This window comes from Camelina sativa, chromosome 4, assembly GCF_030686135.1.
Source record: "Camelina sativa cultivar CO46 ecotype springtype chromosome 4, ASM3068613v1".
Lineage (NCBI taxonomy): Eukaryota > Viridiplantae > Streptophyta > Magnoliopsida > Brassicales > Brassicaceae > Camelina > Camelina sativa.
The window spans coordinates 1,955,124-1,972,182 of record NC_141883.1 but is presented as its reverse complement, the minus strand read 5'-3'; the positions used below and the strand labels follow the sequence as shown (position 1 = coordinate 1,972,182).

Sequence of the window (17,059 nt, the reverse complement as noted above, 5' to 3'; positions counted from 1 at the left end):
TCACAATCAACAGCGGAAATAACCAATATCAATATCAAATTAATATCCAAGAATAATTCAATAATTATATCATAAACAATAACCAAAAATCAACCAACAAGAATCATAGAACTAGCAACCTAGCAATGTTTCTAATGATCCAACTCTAGCAACCTAGCAATGTCAGACAACAACCAATCGAATCCCTAGAACATCCTCCTCTTCATTGCCTTGATTCCACGATCACACTTTGCCTTTACCTGCACCACAAAGACAAATTGCAATGCATGAGTATTTTATAAACACTCAGTAAGGCAATCCTCTCATCTATTGGACTATACACACAAGCAATAGAGACATCCTAACCATCAACCAACAATCAACAATCAACAATAACAAACCAGGACCCTGCATCGACTGACACCAAGCATGCATCGACCGACACCAGTTGGGGTTGCGTCGACCGATGCATGATATGCGTCGACCTATACTCCCATTGCATCGACCGACGCATGCTCAACATAACACGAAAATCCTAAGGTTTTGCGCGCTGTCCTCGCACTTGCATCGACCGATGCACATGCCGAGCATCGTTTTCCCTCGAAGCTTCTCGCCGGATTTTCGTTTCTACAACCACAAAACTTGATCCCAAGCCACAAGAAAGCTTCATAACGTCCCAAATAACAATCTAGCAAGCCTAACAACACATAACAAGCAAATCAGAGAGATCTCCAGCTTAGATAAGCCATGGTCATGCACTTACCTTTGCCAAGAAGTTTCTAAACCTTAAACAAGCAAGAACACAAGCTCTTAGGAAGCTCCTACAACGATCTCAGCTACAAATATCTACAGGAAACGCCTCCAATCACCATAAATCACCAAGAACACTCAAGAACACTTAGAAAACTTTTTCTCTCATTTATTTTCTCTCAAAAGCGGCTAAACACGACTAATGAGACAAAAACTCGAGTTAAGGGTTTTCCTAACCCAAAACGCAACGTTTAACTTAAACTCGTCCGCAGAAAACTAACCTTGCATCGACCGATGCACATAGGTCGATGCAATCCCTAAATCGGGATTTGAGTTCGCGGATGTTACAATCTCATATAAAGAAAATGATTACATGCTTATATTTATACATAACTATTCACTTAAAACTCATTTTTCATCTTTCAATTTAAAATTAAGTTTATTAGTTGGTTTGTTGTTTGCTTTCGGGATCTCAATCTCCCCAATGTTACCGACTTGGCCAATGACATCTCCTAAACAAAGAACAATAATATTCAGTGAATATAATCATAATGATAGTTGGATCACATAATAAGCAATAGACTAATTGTAACCGATGACAGGATGAAAACAAAGAAATCTATGATAACATATGAAATAAAGAAAACATAAGAAGTAACAGATAATCACCTTTACGTAATTGGACTAGTTATTTTTTTTTGCGTATGCTATGAAAAAGTGAGATGGGTGTGGTGATATTAGCTGCTGTAAACCGAAAGTATTTATAGTGTTTAAACTATAAAAAGATCGTAGGATTTTTTTTGTGTGAATGTGTAGAGATAATCTTGATGATCAAGTATACAATATCTTGAAAATATTACAATTTTGGAAATAGTTATAATATATGCTAGTAATATAATACGCCACTAATTATGAATGTGGGTGTAGTATATCATGTTTCCTTTTCCTATTACTTCTCCTATTAAATCTTCATGTGTAGTTAACATATTGATAGGTCGAAGATTTGATGAGGATATTGTAATTATAGTTAGAATATAGTTACAATTTTATTCGATTTGATTTTTGATAAAAATTTCAATCTGTGCTGGAAAAGTTTTTTGATAAAATTAATAGTTATATAGATTTTATTCTATTAGATTTTTAAAATTTTAGCTGTTAATTTTCTTTTTAAAAGTATGAATTAATTTTGATTCTAATAGATTTTTTTTTAATTTTCTATAATTTATTTTATTTTATGTATCCATAATTTTCGTTTTTAATTAATTATATTTAATTAATTAATTAGTTAATCTTAATTAAAGTTTTCTAATGGCAATTGAATGTAATTTTTATACATTTTAAGGTTAGTTTCATATTTGTACTTCTCAATTAATATAGTAAGATATTATTGCAGAACAATATTCAATTTATAAAGAAGATATATACTGAATTAAATATATTTCTTCTTGCTAAAGTTAAATATTTGGGAATATTGGTTTTCTAATCATTCGAAATTTGGGTTCTCGTTTTTAGGAACTTTATTAATGTTAAAATAATTATAGAGATTGTAAACTTTTGTTATGGAAAATTGGTTGTATCATTTAAATTTGAGAGATTTTATGGGATAAAACTTTAATAGGTAGAGTTGTTTTTGGAAAAATCAAAATGTATAGATGTTGTCAAGATTTTATGGCAATAAACATAATAAATTTTGGTCGATTCAAGAAGTTTTAGTAATTGAGTTTCTTTGCAATGTTATTTTTGGAATTTTTTTAGGGGTTAATGTTGTAAAAAACTTTTTAAATAAGCAATATAACACAAAATGTACTTCAAAAATGTTAATATAGATGCGTCCTCTTGAAACATCTCGTTCTTACAACTTATATTAAATTTTTGTTTCTTATTTACCTATAAGAAACCAATATTAAACCACTCTTCCAATGAACCATCTCACTAGCAGAAACAAATCCCTGAAAAATTTAATATAAGTTGGGATCGTCATATTTTATTATGTTAAGACGAGTTCTTACAAGTCAGAAAAATAATTCTCACGCAAGCGATGGAGAAAGATCACGTCGTTGAAGGCAGAGGAGAGATTTTGTACAAGTCGTCGCCTTTTGAGGCATTGCCGGAGGAATGCATCTCCCACATATACTCTTTAACAAGTCCACGGGACGCTTGCGTCGCCGTTTCCCTCTCAAAACTCTTCGGACCGGCGGTTGACTCCGATAGCGTGTGGGAGAAGTTTCTTCTTCCGGGGCATCAATCTCTGATTCCTAAATCAAGAATCTTCTCATCAAAGAAGGAGCTATACTTCGTTCTATGCAACAATCTTGTTTATATCCAAGATGGTGGCAAGGTATCTCTCATTATTTGAGTATTAAAATTAATGTTGCTGTTGAACTATATATATTGTTATCGAAACTTATTTTCGAAAATTAAAGAGTGTATGTTTAGATAAAGAGAGTGGGAAGACATGTGTCATGTTATCAGCGAAGCAATTGGAGATCACATTTGATAGTCATTATTTTTGGCAATGGATCTCAATTCCTGAATCTAGGTACTTCCTTTAATTTACGTTTTTCGCTATATTTGATTGATATGGACTCACTCTGATAATTTTTTGCGCAATGTGTTTTGAAGGTTTGATCAAGTACCAGAGCTTCTTGTTGAAGTTCCATTCAAGATAAGCGGTGTGATGAGTACTCAAACCCTATCTCCCAAAACTTGTTACTCGGCTTATATTGTGTACAAGACAAGAGATAGATTTCACGGTTTGAAGCACATTGGAGTTGGATTTATTGGACAAGGAACTCGTGTAACCAAAAGGTGGGAAAGAAAGAATCTAACCAAACTGGAGGAGAGGGAAGATGGGTGGATGGAGACAGAGCTTGGGGAATTCTTCACTGAATTTGATTGTGAGGAAATTGTGTTGAGTATTATTGAGATTGATTATGCCTATTGGAAACGTGGTTTGATCATTCAAGGAATTGATATCCGCCCTACGAAAAGCCCGTAAAGTAGTACCATGGAAGAGGGCTTGGATGGTTCCAGTTACAAGCTTTTGTATCAATCATGTATCTTAAGAAAGTAAAAAAAAATGTTTGTTTGATTCATTGATTAATGTAGTGTTTGCATTTTTGATTATGATGTTTTATCATTCTCTTTTGAACAAATTCAATAAAGAGAAAGAGTGTCCTTTGCTTTGATCATGGACAAAAAAAAAAATTCTTTTGTAGACTTTGTAAGTTTCAACCGGCCGGAGATCAGATTTAAGACAATGTGGCATAAGCCCTGAATAGTGTTTTATATACTCCTAAATCTGTAAAATTAACCATAATTAAACCAAGAGATATATATGGAGCTGTGAGGAGAGACGTGCGTGCTCATTAGTGCCAATAACGACATTAGTAAATATATAATTAAGGACGACTTTGTCACTTTAGGACCAGGCTTTTTATATATAAATAACGGCAGATGAGACTTTCGGACTAGTCATATAATGTACTAAGTCTCGATTGATAAAATATCAGATCGATGCACCCATTGGGGAAAAATGTTTCAAGTTTGTCAATGGGGCAAAAACTCGTTATTGATTCTAGAAGCAAAGGCGTGGGAGAAATCGTCGTCTCTCGTTTGTCATCTTTTGATGAGTAACCGGAAGACTGTCTCTAATATAATCTTTCTTCCAAAGGAATATGCATCTTTGCGGATAAGCTCGTATAATGTTAATAACTTATCTTTCTATTATGATAAGGACATGTAGTCATTAGTTTAGCATCTTTGAGCTTATCCTATTCAAGGAGGTTGTGTATAAATATCCAAGTCGTGAATGATAATAGAATAAGTTGGTTTAATATCAAAATTCTACATGGTATCAGAGCTAAGATCTGCTTAAAACAACACATAAATTTTTATTTTTTTCATTTCTTTCTCTTGTTCTTGATTAATAGATTGTGTCTTGCGTGACAAGTTACAATGGTCAACGAAGAAGAAAGCAGTGCTTCCGCACTAAAATCTGGAACTGTGGTACAGCAACCAGAAACACCGGTGGTGTCTCCTTATACTTTGTCTATCTCCGAAAACCCAGGGGCTATGATCTCATCTGTTTTGTTAACCGGCGATAACTACAATGAGTGGGCAACAGAGATGCTTAATGCTCTTCAAGCCAAACGTAAAATTGGTTTCATCAATGGAGCAATTCTACAACCAGCTCGTGATGATCCCAACTTTGAGAATTGGTTGACGGTAAACTCGATGATTGTTAGGTGGATACAAACCTCTATTGAGCCAAAGGTGAGATCTACTGTCACTTTCATCGCCAATTCTCATCAGCTGTGGACCGACTTGAAGCAACGTTTCTCAGTGGGAAACAAGGTGCGTGTCCATCAGATTAGAGCCCAACTCGCCTCATGTCGTCAAGAAGGACAGTCTGTCATCGATTATTATGGCAGGTTGTGTTCGTTGTGGGAGGAATATCAACTTTACAAGCCGATCACTGTGTGTTCATGTGGCTTGTGCACCTGTGGAGCAACCTCTGCGCCATCAAAAGAAAGGGAAGAAGAAAAGATTCATCAGTTTGTGTTGGGACTTGATGAATCCAGATATGGTGGTCTTTGTACTACTCTTGTCGCTATGGATCCTCTCCCTTCCCTTGGTGAAATTTATAGCAGAGTGATACGTGAAGAACAGAGGTTGTCTTCTGTTCGTGTTCGGGAACAAAAGGACGAGGCAGTGGGTTTTCTTGCCCATACCAATGTTTCTGGTGGAAACAGACCAGACTCTCTCTTAGGCAAGGGTCGTTTGTCGTGTTCTCATTGTGGGTGTACCGGTCATGAGAAGCACGAATGTTGGCAACTTGTTGACTTTCCGGATTGGTGGACAGAACAGAATGAGAAGGGTAACAGTGGTCGTGGTACAGGTGGTCGAGGAAGAGCTGGTCGTGGTTCTAGTTCTACCGGTGGTGGTTGTGGACGCGGTCAGGTTGCTGCTGCTCACGCAACAAGCTCCAACTCCTGTTTTCCCAGAATTTACACAAGATCACTTGCGCGCCTTAACTCAGCTTCTCCAAGACAAATCCAACATTGGCAATTCAAGTCCTGCGGGTTTCGATAAATTGTCCGGTAAGCTTAACCTTGGCGATGTAATCTTGGATACAGGGGCGTCTCACCATATGACTGGGACGCTATCCTTTTTATCCAATGTCGTGCCTATCCAACATAGCCCGGTGGGATTTGCTGGTGGCAGTACATCGTTTGCTGTTATTGTGGGCGTTTTCCCACTTTCGAACAATGTCAAGTTGACTAATGTTCTCTTTGTGCCGTCATTAAACTGCACTTTGATCTCTGTTTCTAAAATTTTGAAACAACAAAGTGTCTTGCTACGTTTACTAACACAATTTGTTTTCTACAAGACCGTTTCTCGAAGACTTTGATTGGAAGTGGTGGAGAGCGTGATGGTGTGTATTACCTGACGGATGTAGCTACTGCGAAGATTCATATGGCTAAAGGGATCCCTGATCAAGCTTTATGGCATAGGCGTTTAGGTCATCCGAGATTTTCTAGTTCTTTCGGCTTTACCTCATTTTACCCCTGTTTCCTCTACTATTAGTTCTTCGTCTTGTGACGTGTGTTTTCGAGCTAAACAGAGAGAAGTGTTTCTCGATAGTTTTAATAAAACTCAAGATTGTTTTTCAATGATTCATTGTGATGTTTAGGGACCATACCGTGTTCCATCCTCTTGTGGTGCTGTTTACTTTTTAACAATTGTTGATGATTTTTCGAGAGCAGTGTGGACTTATCTTTTACTCGAAAAATCAGAGGTTTGAGGAGTCCTCACTAATTTAAAGTACATTGAACAACAGTTTGGAAAAACTGTTAAGACGGTGCCTAGCGACAATGGCACAAAGTTTATGTGTCTTGCTTCCTATTTCCATGAAAATGATATCATTCATCAAACATCTTGTGTTGAGAAACCATAACAGAATGGACGTGTCGAACGCAAGCATCGCCATATCCTTAATGTTGCTCGAGCTCTGTTATTTCAGGCAAGCCTACCAATTAAGTTTTGGGGTGAAGCAGTTTTAACGGCTGCAATTTTGATAAATCGTACTCCGTCTTCTATTCATTCTGGTTGTTCTCCATACGATGTCCACAGCAAGCCAGATTATGATCAACTTTGTGTATTTGGGCAAGATGTTATTTTTCAGGAGAAAGATACAACATAACACCAGCAATTTTGTTGAATCGATTAATGGTGTTTTCAAAGAAGCGAGACAGTTATCACTCTTACCAATGATTGATTCTATTGTTGATAAATTGGCAGAGTGGTTTAACAAACATAGAAAGGAAGCAGCAAATGCACCAATTACGCAAATGATGGTGCCTTATGTTGAGAAAGTGTTGCACTCGAGATGTGCAGATGCGAAGTTGTTACCGGTGAATGAACTAAATAGCTACTTTTTGGAGTACAATGTGATCGGAGTTGATGGCGTTGGCTATTTGGTGGACCTGAAAAATAAAACTTGCTCTTGCAAGCAATTTGATATTGATCATTATTTGTGTGAGCATGCAATAGTTGCTGCGATGGAAGCAGCTAAGAATATAGAAAATGAGATTCAGCTACAAGATTTATGCTCCAAATATTATTGGATGGATCAGTGGTCATTGGCGTATTGTCGAACGATATATCTAGTTCCACATATGTCTCAGTGGGTTCAACCTGATCAGGTACGAGAGAAGGTTGCTTTTCCTCCTCCGATTGATAAAAATAAAAAGAAAAGAGGAAGACCACGGACGAGAGGATTCCTTCCCTAGGAGAACATGGAAGAAAGAAGAGAAAAATTACGACTGGAAGCTTGTATGATGTATTCCGTGATTAATTTCTATATCATTTTGATGTTCGTAACAGTTTTTTGTTGTAAGACTCGATTGTTCTGTTTTTTTGTTGCAAAACTAGTTTCTGCAGTTACAGTACAACTGACTGTAACATTTACAACTAGGGTACACCTACATTTAATTGAAAACTTAACAAATAAGGTACGACTAAATATAACTTTGAACTTTATAATTACTAAATTTTAAAATTCAATTAAATCCATCTATTTCTATGTTAGTTAATACAAAGGGAACAACTATTGTGGACACTTTGACCATGTAAATTTTATGGTCACTTTGATGGTCATACATAGAGCAAATATTCATAATGCTTTCATGGTCACTTTGCTATTTTCATCCAAGTAATTATGTCAAAACCTGAAAATCAGTTATTTTAGACATATTATCTTATGAAATTGTATAAAATGTAATATAATTAACTAATATGAAAAGTACAACTATAAAAATTTAATTTATTGTAAAGTACTACTGGTAATAAGGTAAAAGTAGTAAAGTACAACTATGTTTATGCTTGTACAACTATGTTTATGCTTTTACAACTATAAGTTTGAAGTACAATTACATGAAAAAATTTGGCAAAATTTAATTATTTTTTAAAACATGTGGTAAATGAGTTAAATGAGATTCATGTTCATCCACATTTTCAATTTAATCCATTTTTATAACAAAAATTTCTTTTTCATCCATTTTTTACACAATTTCTATTTAATCCGTTTAAAATTCACTTTTAATAAATAAATTTCAATAATTCATTTTAAAACGGTCTCAGTTGTACCTAAAAATTTCATTACCAAAAACATCCAATACAATCCAAACCAAAAACATCCAAATACAATCCCACCAAATCCATAACAAAAAAGTACCAAAAGTAATTTATTACGAGTTGCACTCACAACTATGATTCACGTCTTTCCCTTCTTTCCCCTCTTTCCCTTTGTATACGGACTCTTCAAGTATTTTGAAGGTTGGTCTGTTCTCTTCATCTTCTTAACACAAGTCTTCACCTTCAGCAACATCCAGCCATTGCTTATATCAGCAGCCACCTCCTCATTTCCTAGTATAGTATTGCATCTGCTGAAGCTTCACCAAACATCTCATCAGCCTCTTCTCTAGTTTTTGTTGATGCTTCACCAACCATCTCATCAGCCTCTTCTCTAGTTTCTGCTTCTTCTTCTACACCAGCCTCTTCTCTAGTTTCTGCTTCTTCTTCTTCACCAACCATCTCATCAGCCTCTTCTCTAGTTTCTGCTTCTTCTTCTTCACCATCCTCTTCTCTAGTTTCTGCTTCATCTTCTTCACCAGCCTCTTCTCATGTTTCTGCTTCATCTTCTTCACTACCCACCTCATCATTTTCTGATATTGCACCTGCTGAAGCTTCACCAGTCTCTTCTCCAGTTTATGATGATGCTTCATCAACCTCTTCTCTTGTTTCTTCTTCATCTTCTTCACCAGCCTCTTCTCTAGTTTCTGCTGATGCATCCTTCTCAAACACAGAACCAGATCCGTTCAAATCATCACTAGCCTCAAGATTCAACCCTTTACCTCTATTCAATGCATCGTTCACAGAAAGTTCAATATCTTTCACCCTTCTGTCTAACAGATTATACCGCTAATCAATCTTCTTATTGAGCAGTTTAAACCCAGCATTCATCGCCCTCATCAGTTTACTTTCAAGAGATTTAAGATTATTCACAACTTTGGAAGACCGTGGTTGGATAATCTCATCTTCTTGCTGCTTTTCTGTCATATCTCGTCCTCAAGAAGCCACATCTAAATCATGTAGTCCTTTCCAGCATATCTTTTTTTTTTCTACACATGATGCTGCTCCCAACTCATAGCAAGTGGATCACTCGATTGTATCTCATCATCTTCCGTAATGTTGGCCATAAGAGGAACCTCCGACAGTTCAGGTTCCAAAATGCTATGAATTACATGTGAATATTGAGATTTTCAAAATTAAAACAAACCTTAAATGCCAATATCTACACAAGACAAAAAACATATGACTATATCTAACTGTTGTACTTCCAAGGGCGCTATTTACATCTTCAATTGGATAGCCTTTCATGTGACTATCTCTCCATTTTTGCTTGCACATCCTTGGACAGTTTGTGAGTGCGCCTACTACATCAACTCGAAACATACTATTCAAATTAGGAATACACTCACACGCCAATATCTACACAAGATAAGAAACATTTAATCATAAGAAACACAAATTATCAAAGCAATAACTCAAACGAATTAGAAATGCTTCAAAAATGAATTTTACCTCCAAAGGAGTTAAAAAATCCTGGAAAACACCATGATGAGTTCACATGACCCTTAAAATGCTTCATCGTACGGAAGATGTTTGTAATCGTGTTGTCAAATGTGTACCTCCCCCATGGAAATGTTTCACATGCGTCAACATCATCCACAATTCTAAGTTAAAAAGGATCAATGTACCCATGCTTTTTTGATGGTGCTTAAGAATAAGAGGATCTCCATCTTTAATCTGTCTCCACATGCTTTCATGGAGCGTAGCTTTTCTTTCACATCCTTGATTCTTACCACTATTTTATTTGGCGCGTCTTCTTCTACAAACTTGACACTCCGCAAATTCTCATAATTTGGTGGATAAATACGACAATTTAAAACACACATGAGGCCATGTTCTTTAAGCGAATACCTGATGGGAACTCCATTCACCACAAACCAACATATCCTATCTTTGTCCATAGAAACCGTTCGAAGCAAAAGAAACCACATACCCGTATACTTGTGATTCTCCTCCCTATGCATGTGCCAATATGCTGAAATTGTGGGTGTGAATGAAACCAATCCTTTTCATCTTCCCCAAGGATTTTATCTAACTCAGCTATGGTTTTGTTCTCCTCGGACTTTGACGATAACTTACAACACTTTGTATAATTGCTTTGGTCTAAGTAAAACTCTGAATGTATTGGTTGAGTATCCTCATCATTATCCTGCAAATCTACAAATACAACTGTAATGAATAGTTGTACCCGTAGTTGTACCCACAATTATACAAGCAAAATTATTTGTACCAAAACACAAAGGTCTCTATTCCGCTCCTATACAAAATTCATCAACCAAAATTTCATTTTATTTACCTGTGGTAGCCATGGAGGATTCAATTGTTCTTCGTTTGATGTTGGTTGAGGAGGAGAAGTTGCAACTGGATGAGGAGGAGAGATTTTGGATGGTGAATGAAGAGGAGTTGATTCATCCTTTGCTACTAGCTCAGGGGATGTGATTGTCGTTGGAGTAAGAGAAGCGGTTGAGGCTGGTGGAGGAGGAGCGGATGAGGCTGGCGAAGGAGGAGCTTCTTCTGTTGGAGGATCCATGAATCTCATTTTCTTCGAATTTATACCGTTTTTCGTTTTAGGAGGCATTGCTATAGGTGGGATTAACAAAAGAAACACAAATATTATAGAGATTTTGACTTTAATTTTGAATTTAAACCCTAAATTGATAAACCCTAATTTTCGATGAGATTTATAGATTTACCTTTGAAAAATAGCAGAAAATGAAGAAATAGATCAGATTTGATAAAGATTTTGAGAATGGAGATGAGATGTTTGACCAGAGAAGAAAGAAGAAATCGTTCAATTTGTTTTTAGTTGTTTGGAGAAGAAAGAAGAAATGTCTAGTTTTGAATCGAGAAGAAAGAAGAAAGTGTAGATCTGGTTTTGGTGGATAACGGGTGGATAACCCAAATTAAACTTGGTTGGGTTGATAATTATAAGAATTTCCCAAAGTTTTATGGTCTTTCACCAATTTTTTCTTTAAAGAAAAATCGAAAATAAATAAGTTAATATAGGAGGGAGATATGAGAAAATGATTTTTGAGATGAGGGCACAAGAGAATTAAATCTGTTTCTTAAGGGTTCTCCTGGTTAGGGTATTATGCTTAAGGCGGGCACGGATTTGTCCCTCAATATCTCTTGTGATTCGAATTGGAGTTCCTGCCCAAACACTCATCGTTCTTTAAGTGCTTATGTTGTGTTACTTGGTGGCTCGCCCATTTCTTGGAAAGCAAAGAAGCAGGATACAGTTTCACATTCTTCTACCGAGGCTGAATATCGGGCTATGTCCTTTGCACTTAAGGAGATTAAATGGCTGCATAAGTTGCTAAAGGGTTTTGGTATCAACCGTGCTGCGCCTACACGTTTGTTCTGTGACAGCAAGGCAGCCATCCATATCGCCTCTAATCCGGTCTTTCATGAGCATACTAAACATATAGAGAATGATTGTCATGTTGTTCGTGATGCAGTTCGTGATGGCATCATTACTACTCAACATGTTCGTACCACTGAACAGCTAGCGAAAATCTTTACAAAGGCTCTTGGTCGCGATCAGTTCCATTACCTTATGTCCAAGTTTTGTTTTCAGGATCTTCACACTCCAACGTGAGGGGGAGTGTTGCGGATAAGCTCGTATAATGTTAATAATTTATCTTTCTATTATGATAAGGACATGTAGTCCGTTAGTTTAGCATCTTTGAGCTTATCCTATTCATAGAGGCTGTGTATAAATACCTAAATCGTGAATGTTAATAAAACAAGTTGGTTTGATATCAAAATTCTACATAATTGTTGGATTAAGCTTGAACAGAGCTTGAGGTTATCCTAAACCTATTTGGAATTAAGTTTCTTGAGGGATAAGGACTTGGATTTGTTTAGGAGTTATCTAAACACATATTTCAAAATAGGATTAGGACTAAGAGGTTTCTTTGGTGTTATAAATATGGATGCAATTGTGTTGCAGAACATATAAGTTTTTGAGAGATTAAGATTGAGAGATTGTGTGAGAGCTTAAAGTTTTGAGATATTTTCTTTAAGCTAATAAGAGAGTTATTCTTAAACAGTCTTTGTTCTTAAATCTTTTGCTAAATCTATATTTGGTATTAGAGCAAGTAAAGAAGATCAAGAATCTGTGAGAAAGAGAAAAGATGACAGGAGACGGAAGTATGGATACTAAGGACAAACAACTTGCGGTCACAGGAGATAAACCAAAAGAAGGAGGAGCATCGTCTTCAATCTCATGTCCTATGCTCAGCTCAACTAACTACACGGTTTGAGCGATAAAGATGAGCTATGTGCTTAAGGTCAAAAAGGTCTGGGAGGTGATTGAAGCTGAGTAAGCGATGGTGATAAGAACAATCTGGCCATAGCTTTGATCTTGCAATCTATACCAGAGGCACTGATTCTACAGGTTGGAGGTTTGAGTATAGCAAAGAAAGTCTGGGATACAAGAATCAAAACTGCCTGTCTCGGAGAACCATAGAAGAATCAAAACTTGTTAAAAAGTTTTTGAAAAGTCTCCCAAGGAAGAAGTTTATACATATGGTTGCTTCCCTTGAACAAGTATTAGATCTTAATACTGTAAGTTTCGAGGACATTGTTGGTAGGCTAAAAGCTTACGAGGAACACATCTCAAAGGAAGAAGATGTCGAAGAAGACCAAAGCAAGCTGATGTATACTAACTTAGAACCACAAAATCGAGATTACAGCGGAGACTATAGAGGAAGAGGACGTGGTAGAAGAAATTTTAGAGGATGAGGACGTGGCCGTAATAGTTGGACGTGCCTGCTTCCGGTGTGACAAAGTAGGTCACTTTGCTTCACAATTCCCATATAGGTTTCTTAAACTTGGTCTAGCAGAACATAAGGAGAATGAACATAAGGACACAAAAGAAGCAGATCACCTCATGATGCGGAGATGACTCGAACATTGATATCTAAGGAAAAGGGACAATTGCATTTATTGATTCATATGGGAAGCCAAGAGTAATGTCGGAGGTGTACTTTATCCCTGATCTAAGAACCAATATCATAAGCCTAGGACAGGCTACAGAGGCTGGTTGTGAAGTACGATTGAAAGGAGAACATCTTACAATGTGTGATCAAGAAGGAAACTTGCTAGTAAAAACAGAGAGAACCAAGAATCAGTTGTATAAGGTGAGCATGGGATTAACGAACAATGCTTGTTTGAATCTCACGGTTGCAAGTGAATTAAGTAATTGGCATGCTAGAATGGTATATATTAACTATGTCACCTTGTCGAGTATGTTCACTAATGAACAGGTGATTGGTGGTCTCAAGAAATCTCTTGCAAAAGAGATTTGTGGTTCATGCTTGCTTGGAAAACAACCTACGCAGACGTTTCCAAGTGTGACTACCTTTCGAGCAACAAAGAAGCTGGAACTAATACACGGAGATCTTTGTGGTCCCATAACACCATCTACAAGTGCTGGAAATAGATATATCTTTTTTCTTATTGATGATTATTCTCGATACATGTGGATTGTTCTACTAAAAGAGAAAAGCAAGGCATTACAGAAGTTTAAGAGATTCAAAGCTATGGTTGAAAAGGAAACAGAAGAAAAGATACAAACATTTAGAACTAATAGAGGAGGAGAGTTTGTATCTCTTGAGTTTAATATTTTTGCGAAGATTATGGAATCACTCAACACTTGACAGCTCCTTATACTCCGCAGCAGAATGGAGTGGTGGAACGACGCAACAGGACACTCATGGAAATGGCGAAAACCATTCTAAAGCACATGAAGATGCCAAATTACTTGTGGGGAGAAGCTGTAAGACACTCCACTTACTTGCTAAACAGAGTTGTGACAAGATCACTTAAGGATCAAACTCCATATGAATGCTACCGAGGAAGAAAACCATCAGTTGGATATGTTAGAGTCTTCGGATGTATTACATATGCCAAGACAGAGAAAGCACATTTGAAGAAATTAGACGATAGAACTCGAGTCTTGTCCATCTGGGAACTGAACCGGGTTCCAAGGCTTATTGGTTGCTTGATGCAGAAACGAGGAAGATTATTGTTAGCCGTGATGTTGTTTTTGACGAAAACAAAGGCTGGAACTGGAGTAGGAACAACCTTAGCGATGGAAAAGATGAGAACTTCGAGTTCACAATTGATGGGATAAGTAGTCATGATCAAGGAGAGAGTACAAAACGTGAGTCACCTGAGCAATCTTTTGTTAAAAGTAACTCTGATAGCGAGGAAACCGGAGAGGATGAGCAAACTGGTGAAACCTCGGACAGCGAGACCAGACACATGGAAGATTCACTTGCAATGATACCTGAAGTTGCAGAAAAGAGACACCGTACCAAACCAAAGTACCTAGAAGTCTATGTTTGCTTTCAACTTGCGGTAGAAGAAGGGGAATTGGCATTACTTTGTTTGAACAATGAACCGAGGTCTTATGAAGAAGCAAGGGAGTCTATAGAGTGGAGACGAGCTTGTGAGGAAGAGATTGATTCAATCGAAAAATGCAGAACTTGGGATCTTGTAGACTTACATATAGGAACGAAACCAATTGGTCTGAAGTGGGTGTTCAAAATCAAGAGAAACTCGGATGGGAGCATCAACAAGTATAAGGTTCGACTAGTAGCTAAGGGTTATGTCCAAAAATATGGTGTTGATTTCGAAGAAGTGTTTGCACCAGTTGCAAGGATCGAAACAATCAGACTTCTTGTTAATCTTGATGCATCTTATGGCTGGGAGATACATCATCTTGATGTCAAGACAGCTTTCCTCCATGGCGAACTCAAGTAGATTGTACATGTCAGTCAACCAGAAGGGTTTATCAAGAAAGGTGAAGAGAGAAAGGTGTATAAACTCAACAAGGCACTATACGGACTAAGGCAGACTCCTAGAGCGTGGAACAACAAACTAAATCAAATACTTATGGAATTTGGTTTTGTTAAATGCTCAAAGGAACCCTCTGTTTATAGAAAAAGCTCGGATCATAATCTCTTGGTTGTGGGAGTGTACGTTGATGACTTGTTTGTCACAATAACAAGTTTGGAGATCATTGTGAGGTTTAAGGAGGAGATGTCGTCTATGTTTGAAATGAGTGATCTCGCCATGCTGTCATATTATCTCGGAATCAAGGTAGAACAACATCAAAGAGGAATAACGCTTAATCAATCAAGTTATGCATTGAAGATTCTGGAGGAAGCTGGTTTAATAAACTGCAACTTTGTTCACACACCTATGGAAACAGAGTTGACACTTTCGAAAGCAGAGAATGAAAGGGAGATCGATGCAACAGTTTATCGGAAAAGGGTTGGTTGTCTGAGATATCTACTTCATACTAGGCCTGATCTTTTGTATTGTGTTAGAATATTAAGCAGGTGTATGCAAAGTTCGCGAGAATCACATGGTGCAGCGTTAAAGCAGTGTTTAAGATAATTAAGGGGAACAGTTGGTTTGGGTTTCTCTTATGAAAGATCGAGGGTGCCTAAGCTGATCAGTTACAGTGACTCTAGTCATAGTGGTGATCCGGTTGATGGAAGAAGCACTTATGGACATGTTTTCTACTTCGGTAATAGTCTGATCACATGGTGTTCAAGAAAGCAAGATGTTGTGGCTTTGTCATCGTGTGAAGCTGAGTTTATGGCAGGGACTGAAGCTGCAAAACAAGCAATTTGGCTGCAAGATTTGTTGGCAGAGATTACTGGGAGTTCGTTTGAAAAGGTCATTATTTGAATTGACAACGAATCAGCGATTGCATTGACAAAGAATCCGGTTTTCCACGGGCTTAGTAAACATATTCACCGGCCATATCACTTCATAAGGGAATGCGTTGAAAACGGACAGGTAGAAGTGGAGCATGTTGCAGGTACTAATCAAAAGGCGGATATCCTCACTAAATCATTAGGGAGAACCAAGTTTAAAGAAATGAGAGAGCTTATGGGAGTTAAGGACTTGACAGCATTGGAGTATGTTGGATTAAGCTTGAACAGAGCTTGAGGTTATCCTAAACCTATTTGGAATTAAGTTTCTTGAGGGATAAAGACTTGGAGTTGTTTAGGAGTTATCTAAACAAATATTTCCAAATAGGATTAGGACTAAGAGGTTTTTCTGGTGTTATAACTGGATGTAATTGTGTTGCAGAACATATAAGTTTTTGAGAGATTAAGATTGAGAGATTGTGTGAGAGCTTAAAGTTTTGAGATATTTTCTTTAAGCTAACAAGAGAGTAGTTATTCTTAAACAGTTCTTTGTTCTTAAATTTTTTGCTAAATCTATAATAATTCGTGGATCCCAAGTTTTCTTGTCAAAGAAGGAGCTCTATTTAGCTTTATGCGAAGTCCATGTTCTAATAGAAGATGGGCTATAGGTATAGTATACCTAGATATTTGAGTTTTAAATTTGAGCCGTCGACGAATATTTTGATTAAACGAGCTTCTTTATTTTGAAAAAATCAAAGAGTTCTGGTTAGAGAAAGCGAGTGGGAAGAAATGTATCATGTTATTAAGCAACTCGCGATCACATGGGGAAATAGTCTTCAATATTGGCAATGGATCTCAATTCCTGAATCTAGGTAATCCTCGCAATATTATAATTCATATTAGGATTTGAATTCTAAATCCAGGAGAATAAAAATAAGAAAATATATTACACACACATGATT

The 17,059-nt window shown here is 37.0% G+C and overlaps 1 protein-coding gene and 1 long non-coding RNA gene across 2 annotated transcripts; one reads left to right on the top strand and one right to left on the bottom strand.

Moving 5' to 3' along the window:
- Positions 1 to 8: 8 nt before the first annotated feature.
- On the bottom strand, positions 9 to 1,817 carry LOC147945215 (uncharacterized). The gene is made up of 2 exons (XR_015596118.1): positions 1,399 to 1,817; positions 9 to 1,241 (listed from the first exon to the last, which is right to left on the bottom strand). It is a non-coding gene; the product is annotated as an uncharacterized LOC147945215 (long non-coding RNA).
- An 824-nt stretch (positions 1,818 to 2,641) lies between these two features.
- LOC104783464 (F-box protein At2g02240-like) lies at positions 2,642 to 3,936 on the top strand. The gene is made up of 3 exons (XM_019244030.2): positions 2,642 to 3,067; positions 3,153 to 3,268; positions 3,352 to 3,936. The coding sequence occupies exons 1-3, from the start codon at positions 2,768 to 2,770 to the stop codon at positions 3,725 to 3,727; spliced, it is 792 nt and encodes a 263-aa protein (XP_019099575.1). The 5' UTR covers positions 2,642 to 2,767; the 3' UTR covers positions 3,728 to 3,936.
- Positions 3,937 to 17,059: the final 13,123 nt, after the last annotated feature.

Excerpts from the sequence above, each read along its gene's own strand:
- LOC104783464 (XM_019244030.2), top strand. The coding sequence starts at position 2,768 with ATGGAGAAAGATCACGTCGTTGAAGGCAGAGGAGAGATTTTGTACAAG. Across the intron at positions 3,068-3,152 it reads ATATCCAAGATGGTGGCAAG|AGTGTATGTTTAGATAAAGA; the intron begins GTATCTCTCATT and ends CGAAAATTAAAG. Across the intron at positions 3,269-3,351 it reads ATCTCAATTCCTGAATCTAG|GTTTGATCAAGTACCAGAGC; the intron begins GTACTTCCTTTA and ends TGTGTTTTGAAG.